This window comes from Siphateles boraxobius, unplaced genomic scaffold (genome assembly GCF_051911475.1).
Source record: "Siphateles boraxobius isolate OS27281-9 unplaced genomic scaffold, OSU_SipBor_1 130, whole genome shotgun sequence".
NCBI lineage: Eukaryota > Metazoa > Chordata > Actinopteri > Cypriniformes > Leuciscidae > Siphateles > Siphateles boraxobius.
In genome coordinates, this window is record NW_027508734.1 from 8,341,697 (window position 1) to 8,352,839 (window position 11,143).

The window sequence follows — 11,143 nt, forward strand, 5'->3', positions numbered from 1 at the left end:
AAATATTTTATATGATGCATTTGTCCAGTGAGATCAGGTCTTTATTAGTATATTTGCTTATTTCTGAACTGAAACTTCAGAACATCTAAACAATATTCCGATTATAATTATTCATAAAATTATTACATAACATTTAATTTGATAACTTAATTGCTACTGGACGGGAAGGGAGGGAAGATGGACCATAAATGACGCCTACGATTAATGCCTCTCTCCTGTTTGATACACTGTGAACAAGCAATAGAAAAAATAAGCAGATTTCTGTGAAAATCGCTGCTTTGTTGGTTAAGCCATGAGAAGAGCAGTCATTTCCCAGAAGTTGATTGGGTCTAAGTGGTGCTTCAGCTGGTGACACGTCTTAATCCATTATCTTTAGACTCAGTCTAGAATTATATTTTTAAAGGGTTGGCTTTATCAATTCTGTCATTCATTACTCACCTTCGTGTCGTTTCGTAACCCGTAAGACTTTTGTTCATCTTTGGAACACAAACGAAATTCCTTTCAATGAAATCTGGAGGCTTTCCGTTCCTCCATTGACAGCAACACAACTGACACTTAGACACTTCAGAAAGTTCATAAAGACATCATAAAACTAATCCATAAGAATTGAGCAGTTTAGTGTTTTAAACACTTTTTGTCTGAATTTTCTGTAGAGACCCGATTGCTTTATATGATGAACAGATTTCATTTAGGCATTTATTGATCAGCGAACTCAACTGAACATGCTTGAATGAACCTCATTGGTTCTTGCTGACGTTCAAACCTGATGCGTAACACGAGAATGAACCTCATTGGTTCTTGCAGACGTTCAAACGTGATGCGTAACACGAGAATGAACGTCATTGGTTCTTGCAGACGTTCAAACGTGATGCGTAACACGAGAATGAACGTCATTGGTTCTTGCTGACGCTCAAACGTGATGCGTAACAATAGAATGAACCTCATTGGTTCTTGCAGACGTTCAAACGTGATGCGTAACACGAGAATGAACGTCATTGGTTCTTGCTGACGTTCAAACGTGATGCGTAACACGAGAATGAACGTCATTGGTTCTTGCTGACGCTCAAACATGATGCGTAACACGAGAATGAACCACATTGGTTCTTGCTGACGCTCAAACGTGATGCGTAACACGAGACTGAACCTCATTGGTTCTTGCAGACGTTCAAACGTGATGCAAAACACAAGAATGAACCTCATTGGTTCTTGCTGACGCTCAAACGTGATGCGTAACACGAGAATGAACCTCATTGGTTCTTGCAGACGTTCAAACGTGATGCGTAACACGAGAATGAACGTCATTGGTTCTTGCTGACGTTCAAACGTGATGCGTAACACGAGAATGAACCTCATTGGTTCTTGCTGACGCTCAAACATGATGCGTAACACGAGAATGAACCTCATTGGTTCTTGCTGACGCTCAGACATGATGCGTAACACGAGAATGAACCTCATTGGTTCTTGCTGATGCTCAAACGTGATGCGTAACACGAGAATGAACCTTATTGGTTCTTGCAGACGTTCAAACGTGATGCGTAACACGAGAATGAACGTCATTGGTTCTTGCTGACGCTCAGACATGATGCGTAACACGAGAATGAACCTCATTGGTTCTTGCTGACGCTCAAATGTGATGCGTAACACGAGAATGAACCTTATTGGTTCTTGCAGACGTTCAAACGTGATGCGTAACACGAGAATGAACCTCATTGGTTCTTGCTGACGCTCAAACATGATGCGTAACACGAGAATGAACCTCATTGGTTCTTGCTGACGCTCAAACATGATGCGTAACACGAGAATGAACCTCATTGGTTGTTGCCTGTCAAGCGAAAATGTTTGAGCTTCCGTTTACCTCAACTGATGTGCGAGTTGATGAATGTTTATATGTGAATAAAAGCCTAAATTAAATCTGTTCATCATATAAAGCGATTGAGTCTCTTCAGAAAATTTGGACTAAACCGCTCAATTCATTTGGATTAGTTCACTTTATGAACTTTTTGAAGCATCAAAGTTAGTTGTGTAGCTGTCAATGGAGGGACAGAAAGCTCTCAGATTTCATTAAAAAGATCTTCATTTGTGTTAAGAAGAGAAACGAAAGTCTTACAGGCTTGGAAAGTAATTAATGACAGGATTCTCATTTTTGGGAGAACTATCCTTCAATAAATATCTCCCTGGCCAACTGAACCAAACAACCTTACTCTGACACGCAGCCCTCAGATATCAACAATGAAACAAAACAATAGATGTCCTTTTCTTTACTTAATAAATTAAATCAGGAAACAAGAAAATTAAGTCAACAAATCATGTGCATATAGGTCTGTATAATGTGGGAAAACTGGCCAAAGTGGCTAATATGTTAATCCCTGAGCTATTTGTATTCGGTTCTCTGTGCTTATTAGGCTTATGTATCATTGATTTGCAAAGTGTATATCCTGAATCAGCATGACTGACTGCATGAAGCTCATGTGGTCACCATCACTACTCACGGATCCTAGCTTGTGCACTTTGGAAAAGTATGTAAAGTAATTTTCATGGAAAGTATGGAAAAAAGAAAACAGAGTGGGAAAAAAATGGTCTTTGTCATAACTTAGTGGTTGTTAAACACAACACATTTTCATTACGCAAATCTTTTGAACTTCCCTCAGACTGTACTTTGCTGTAAGGGTGATCGTGCAAAATCAAATCGTGAATATTATGTTATATAGCGTTTTAGGATTCTTCTCATCATATAAACGCATGTTATCACTTTGAGAAAACCAATGAAAAAAAAAAAACAACTATACCAAATATAATGCTGCAAGAACCATTTATGTTAAATATGGTTTGAAAAATCTACAGAGAGTTTTGCAAATTTAAATATGGAAAAATGGAATTTTGAAAATGTGTAGGAACCCTGACTATACTGTGATCAACCCAAGCTTTTTTCATATATTTAATGTTTATATTTTTGACAAATATATATAAACCTCATTATTATTGGAAAAAAAAAAATATATATATATTTGTTTATTCATAAATAATTAAAATACGCTCTAAATATGTAATTAATTTTAATGTAAAATCAACAAACACATACTTTATATATATATATATATAAATTAAAACATACATTGTTATATCTAACAATGTAAATATGATATTATACATAATATTAACATAAATATGATTAAAATATGTATTTTAATATGCATTTTTTTAGCTCACTGTCATGAATCTTCAGTCTCTATTGTGAGTCACGTGCTTCTTCTCAGTTGACTTTTAATAAAAATGTATTAATTTAGCAGACTTTGTATCCAGACCAACACTGAAAATAATTTTGTGTCGGATTGACTTTGAAACTATTTTACAAAGAAACGGCAACTAAAACATTAAATTAAACGTGAAATTTTTAATTCAAATTTTTTAATTTAAAATTGTTAAACGTACTCCAGTAATCTTTGTTTTACGACTTCAAAGTATTATTTTTTGGACTTACAGTGAGCCTCATACATCCAGAAAGAAGCTGTTGCTGGGCTAGTCCTGAGAATGGCTTTATATACTGTATAGTGAGGAGCCTAATGGATATTTCTGTCACAGGCTTACATTTCAGGATCTGGCCGTGGTTATTCGGGGTGCATGAGGGTCAAACAGTAGGAAGCTTGCAGCTGAATACCAGACTCAAGCCCTCTGTGATCTGCTTCATTACATCAGATTTAGCATTAAAATAGAACAAGCTCTGCCGTTGGCTGTGTGTGTGTGTGTGTGTGTGTGTGTGTCCAAGATCTCACAGAGACAATAATTACCAGTACATTAAGGAGATGAGTGAGGCTTAGGGAAGTTTAACCTTTGAGCCATGAGCCAGACTGGCATCACATACAGTACAAATATACAAACACACAGTGTTTTCCTTGAGACGGCAGTGGTGCTGTGTAAAGTAAAGAAAGATTTGTTTGATTTCACAAAGGTCATTACTGTTTCCATATAAACATTTAGTCAGAATAGGCTGACATGGCTTTATCTTTGAAATTGACTAAACAAGGTATTTAAATTAATAAAATCCCTTTTATTGATTCATTGAGCAGAAAGTAGCATTTCATTCTAAAAAAATACCAGACAGCGGCTCAAGCTTGTATAGTAAAGTGGGTTTCACCTGCAAATATTGCTCATATGAGGTGCCAATGGTGAGAAAACTAGTTCCTTCCACCTAATTTCTTCTCCCTGTTTGCAGCTGTACAAATACCAAACATGGAAGATCTGCTCACAGCGGCGAGTCTGCTTGCTATTTGTTCAATTGAATTTGGCATTCGAAATCCACACGGCACCAGGAATGCAGGTGAGTTTCCCAGGACCCTCCTTTTTTCACACATATACTAATGTTCAAAAGTTTGGGGTCAGTAGGGTTTTTTGTTTATGAAAGTCTCTCATGCTCATGCTGCATTTATACAGTAACAAAAATACAGTGAAAACAGCAATATTGTGAAATATTATAAGAATTTGAAATAGTTTTTTATATTGAATATATTTTATAATATAAATGTAATTTATTCTTGTGATGTCAGAGAATAATTTTCAGCATCAATACTCCAGTCTTCAGTGTTTCATGATCCTCCAAAAATCATTCTAATATGAGGATTTGGTGCTTTCGACATGAGGGTGAGTAAATGATGACAATTTTTTCACTATCCCTTTCATATTTGTATGGAAAACATGACCTTTTTCTCAGGATTCTTTGAAAAAGTTCAAAAGAACAGTATAAATGTCTTTACTGACACTTTTGATCAATTTAATGCATTCTTTGTGGGGAAAAAAAAACATTCGTTTCTTACTTACTGAACCCAAACTTTTGCACAATAATGTATGTTTATTTGGCACATCTGATAAACACTCCTCTAAACATTTTTTATATGAAAAAATAGTTAACATCAACTTTTTTTTAGCTTTGTTTTTGCGCGCATGCGTTTCAATACATGTTTTGTTAGGATCAGCCCCTGAACCAAATCGTTCAGCATTGTTCTTCGCTGTTTTCAAAACTTTCCACTGTTGATGCTTCTAATGACTGTGGTCTATGTTCAGATGTGGTTAGTCAGGAATATACTGACAAAATAGACAGCTGCAGTGCAAGTCCAAAACCTTAGTCAAAGGGAAAATATTCAACTGTTTCCCCCACTTAACTCCCTACCCAGTGCAATGGTTGATCAGGGTGCAAATTCTTGTGCCTGCCAGTAAATATCCCAGATCATGATTACCGGGTAAATCTCAGTTGTATGTAAACATCAAAACACATGTGGGTTTTTAAAAGCCTAATATAATTTAATAAACAGAATACCTAGTGCGTGGCAAGTCAAGTTATGTCAATATGTTGAGATTACTAACACTGATTCATGCAAGTGCATGATTGAATAAATCAATATGAAAGAAAACAAATGTTTAAAGGAACAGGCTATAGAGACAAACCCCAGACTCGATGAATAGTATATGAATGAATCAAAGCGTATGAAAGCGGCAACTGAAATTTCATCCCCAGTGTAATTTGAACGGGGGGGGGGGATTACTGTTGGACAGATTCCCAATCATCATGCCTAGTAATGTCTGTAAAGAATATGGACAGGGAGTAAATGCATTAAGATGTGTGAAAGTGAGTATGGAAAACATTCCCGCAGGTCATTTAGCAGTTGTCATGCCCATCAACAGGTCAAGCCCGGCAGAAAGCAAGTATGGAGGTAAGACAGATGTCAAACTGTTTTAACAGCCAATCAGTAGACTGGTTTGTTTAGCTTGTTAAGTTTGGGGTTTTATGGACGACATCTGGAGGGCCATCTCTATAACCTGAGTGCCTGAACCTCACATCTTGTTACGGCGTCATCTCCTTTACTCACCTTTCAACCCTGCCTTAACACACACACACATTCTGTCACTGTCTTTATCCCTTGTAAATTCAACAAGGCATTGCATTGCATTCATAGTAAATATGTGAAATTCCACACTCAAAAAAACAACTTTTGCCTCTTGTTAAATTTAATTAATTAATATAAGCAAGAGTAACACAATTGTTTAATATTTTGTCACAACTTAATTTAATTGTGTTCAATCAACCTAATATATTTAAAACTGAAGTTTACTTAATTAATTTGTGAGAAAACTACATGAATCATTTTTGTTGAGAACTAACTGGACAGTGGATCTGTAGTTCCCAGCATGCTTTGCAAGGGACTGCATTAGGAGGGTAAATTTAGGGATTAAAGTGTTATTTTATGTGTTTTTCTGTAAATGGAAAGATGTTGTTAGTTAATGTTAATGTTTAATATTCAGTAATGTTAGAAACTTAGCAGCAAACTTTCTGTAATGTTTTTAAATTTTGTGGTTACCATTATGCAGAAGAGTGGTGACTCTGGTCTTTATGTTAGGGCTGTGGGCGCTCAATATACTTTATACATGCATTAAACCTCATTTGCAGACCTCTATAAGTAATATTCAATATTACTCTGTAAAAATGTGGTTTTTATTAAACTGAACACTAGTAGCTCCTATCATTGGAAATAACTGTAGAGTCAAATTAGCCAAAATTATAATGTTGGCGAATCTAGGCAGGGCAAAAATTAAATATAGTCAACCTGACAAAACTTTATCTAGCAGGAATGACTAAATAAATGTAAGTTCATACAACTAGATTACAACAAATAATTTCAAACAAATTAGATTGTCGTGGAAAAGCTTTCCTTAATTTAATTAAGTTCGTTCAACAGCTTATTTTTTTGAGTGCACCTTTTGGTTGCAAAGAAAACCTTTTCAGTATCTGCATGTTTCTGTGTATATGTAATATGAGATATTAAAGCACATGTGGTATGGCATATGGTTGGTGCATTCATTATGCTCTCATTATGTAATGCAGTAATAGCACCTTGGACTCTTGATATTGGTTTGCGTCACATGTTGGGTTTGTTAGTTGTATCTCCTGGAGCCAAGGAACATGCGGGGCTGTGTAATTGATGTAGGAGTCACGGTCACTGCCCTTTTTGTCTGTTTACTCTTTGCAAGTGTACCTGCTTTCGCCAGTACAGTTTATTCTAAGAGGAATTACAGGTTATATAATATTCAGTATTTTTTTAGATACCATTGTCCGTGTGATTTAATTTGCAGCTTTTAGGAAGCATTAATAGAGATTATTTAGTTGGGTTATGTCACACTAGTATCACGAAAGAAGACAGAAATGTTGATCATATGTATAGGCCTATAGCAGCCAAAAGAAATGAATGAAGAAAGCTTTGCAATAGTATCAAACTGCAAGAAACAAACCTGATTGCATTACGTTGCTATCTGCAGGTGTGCGGCGGCCAAAGAAAGACGTTTGAGGTCAAAGAAAGATATTGGGATATAGGCTTTTCAAATAAGTATAGTTTTCAATAGTTAAGATAGATTGCAAGCCAGCCAGTGTGAGCTAAATTCGCTATTTGTCAAGGTAACCACAGCAAAGGCCGCTTGATCGCTGTCTCTATAAATAAAAAAAACGTAAGTACTATCATTATTTATAATTTTTTACAGATTATATATCACAAAAAAGTTTAAACCGCCTTGACGTTTAGTTAATTTAGGTTGCACTTGCACGAGAGGAACGTCAACCGATTAAAAATTTCTGCCAATTACAAAAGTTGAACTGAATCTCAGACGATTGAAAATGACTGAGAAAAGTCATTGAATAATTCGCCTATTCTAAATAACAGATATAAATGGAAAGTGTAACGTCATAACATTGAGCAAGTTGATCTCTAGTGAGAAAACATGATAACATGTGCTCAGGTTGTGTGGATAAGGACCAAGCTGAGCTTCAGTAACAGTCTTTCCCTTCTTCGAGAGCAAAGGAGGCCCCACTACCCAACTTGGGGGCAATACTTCGCTGGAGAGGAAGAAAAACACTGTTGTTTCAACACCACGACCAGCAGCTGTACTACTAATGCTACGAGAAACTCTGTGGAGGATGTATGGCAAGCTGTTTTAACATTTAATCCTTAAAACATACTAGTATCTATGTTCATATCTATTCCATTGGTACTAGATCTTATTCATTACTTGTGTTTATTCTTTAGATACTAGTATCTTTTCAAAGATACTAGTACTTTTTCATTAGATACTAGTAACTTTTTAGACCAAAGATATCTTGAATTGAATATGTATACTTTTTAAATGTAAATTTGTGATTAGTATATAGACCTTATCTTTGATTACTGTTATTACTGCTGTTTCATCAGCAGAACAATCCAAAAACGCATGAAATAACAGTAATCAAAGATAAGGTCAGAAATATACATTTAAAAAGTATACATATTCAATTCAAGATAGGCTATATCACTGCAAAAATATCTTTCCGAGAAATTTCAGTAGACAAACTCAAGACAACATGAGGTGTGGAACATGATCTATTATGAGCTTTATACAGCTTTTTACTGCGGATGCAAATGAAAAAACAGTAAATCCTTGACAGACTCACTTTTATACCTGTCATTGCGCTGCTCTGAAAAGGTCTATGCTAATACACTGAATATTAATGAACCAATAAGAGAGAGAGATCGGAAATAAGAAGATGGCACTAAAGGTGATATGAATTCATTCTTTTTTTATATCCATATATGAATTATATGACACAAATATATTTGTAATTTATCGTTTTAAGCCATTATGTTTCACTGTTTTCCTGTTCTCATGTTTCTGTGATGTTATTATTCATTCATTATCATAGTATGAGTCTACTCTGATACTACTGAATGATACCACTGTCAGCAGGCGAATTCGCTGTATTAGAGACACAAATCACTTAAGAAACGTGCAGAAAACAGTGAATGTACAAGCAAAGTAGTTTCACCAATAATAATACCATCTCCGGTTTTGCTTCTGTCTGACAGAAAGAACGACTAGTAAACTTAAAGAGATAGTTCACACAGAAATGAAAATTTTGTCATCATTTACTCACCCATAAGTTTTTCCGAACCCATATGAATGTCTTTCTTCTGCTGTAAACAAAAGAAGATATTTTGAAGAATGACAATACCAAAACAATTGATGGACCCCATTGACTTCCATTCACACAGTAAATGGGGTTCATCAACTGTTTGGTAACAAACATTCTTCAAAATATCTTCTTTTGTGTTTCTGTATGAGAAAGAAACTCATACAGCTTTGGAACAACTTGAGGGTATGTACATGATGACACATTTTTCATTTTTGGGGTGAACTATCTCTTTAAGAGACTTATCATTCTCAGTGTGCTGCATTCTATTAACAACATTGTGCTCTAATCTACCATTTCACACGTAGCTACTATTTATTTTATTACCCAGGCGGATTTAGACATGCAAGATGCAATTAAACGAAGCTTGCCACATTAACACCTAATTTCACACACATTTCCCACACTTACTCTTGCATTGAAGTTCGACCATCGCCTGGTACCATTGCTCCTGATCCGCCTCGTTCTCCGCCGCCACCACGAAACTCTCAGCCCGTGTGTAGAGCACTATCATGTGCTTATTCTTCGAGTCGGCCCGTTTGTTGATGTTGAAGCACGTCTCCAGCGCCAGAGCCTTTTTGGGCACGGGAGCTTTACCTCGAAATTTCTTCTCGCTTTCATAGTATTCGAGTCGGGCCGGGCCACGTTCAGAAGCCGTCCGTAACACGAAGTACCGCCGGTGCATGGACTTCTGCTTGCGGAGATACCCGCTTTTACGGACGTCCTCGGTGCTATTCTGCAAATCTGCGTGGGTCTCCATGGCACGCGGGGTCTGTTTCGCACAACCACGGCGAATAGCTCAAAGTTAAATCCCGTTAAAAGTCGCAAATGACAACAAATGCAACCTCCGTTCCTTCTGAAAAGTCATTGGGCGAGAGAGGGACAAGAAGCAGTTTCTTTCCAAAAGTCCTGTCATCAAACGCTGCGCTTTTCCTGAGCAGAACGAGAACAAGCACATGTGCGAGAAATAGCTCAACTACTACTATTTAGAAGAGGCTTTAGTTGAGTTGAATAATCTCATTACTGGAGCGTACAGTAGTAGACAGTTCCCTGTCACCCCTCCTCTCCAGCGCACCGTTCAAGCGTTCACTGCTACTGTGTGAAGCTCTGTCACTCATCAGTCTGCTGTAGTTTCTGTGTGTGTGTGTGTGTGTGTGTGTGTGAGAGAGGGGGGGTCGCTGCTGTGCAGAGCACGAGGTTCCGGACCAGAATCGGATTTCATTCGCCTCTGGATTGTCCTGACTCAAACCTGTCTTAAACAAATTTCACTTTTTTTTAGGTCTTACCAGCTAACCCCTCTTGGCAAACTTTTTTTTTTTGGGCAAACATTTATTCTTACAAAAAGAAGTATATTTTTTGTTAGTAGTCTATATTATACTTTTAAAGCAAGAATCTTTTTAAGTTTCAATAACTATTGATTAGACACTGATACGTATTAATAGTGATTGGTGTATTTAATTAAATATAACCTATTAATTTGCTCACTTTGCTTCTAGTCAATTTTCCCATTAACTGAAACGGTAACACTTTACAATAAAGTCTGCTTACTTAACTGCTTACTTAAGTTAACATGAACTAAGAATTAGTGTGAAATTACAGTAAGTTATATTCCATGTTAATAATTGCATTACTTTCTCATTTCAAAGTAGGACTTTCCGTGTAGCCTAACTCCACAAAAAACTACAACTTTGTTTTACTGTGAGTTTACAGTATTGGAAAACACAATTTACTTTAAACCAACAACATCATTCTTTCTCCTGTGCACATCTACTAAATTACCCAGCATGCAGTGCGGCGTTAATAGATTATGCTTTGGATTTTCATGATTCTTGTTGGTTTTATCTGTGCTTCTTATTTTTGCTTAGCTTTTAACAGTTTGTGTTGTTGGTTTGTTTTGTAATTTTGGTTTATGTTGTATAAGTGTTTTTATTATTTGTTGTGTGTCACCATTGTTGAGTTTTGTCTGTGCAGCATTAGGTGATGCTTATGAGATTATATCATCTTTCAATGATGAATTTCAGCAGTTGCTTCACTATTGTGAAAGATCCATCTACAAATATGAATTTGTAGCAAGTTATTGGTGGATCTTCATGCTTAAATAATACTAAAACAAAATCTTCATATTCATGCTTGCGGTGATTAGTGTTTCATTGCACTGTACAA

At 36.3% G+C, this 11,143-nt stretch overlaps 1 protein-coding gene across 1 annotated transcript in view; it reads right to left on the bottom strand.

Moving 5' to 3' along the window:
* LOC143736915 (insulin receptor substrate 1-B) overlaps positions 1-10,225 on the bottom strand; it is a 51,501-nt gene extending 41,276 nt beyond the window's left edge. Inside the window, exon 1 of the mRNA XM_077227705.1 lies at positions 9,392-10,225. Within this exon, the coding sequence (XP_077083820.1) occupies positions 9,392-9,740 (349 nt within the window). The 5' untranslated portion in view covers positions 9,741-10,225. The remainder of the gene's footprint in view (positions 1-9,391) is intronic.
* Between the last annotated feature and the right edge of the window lie 918 nt (positions 10,226-11,143).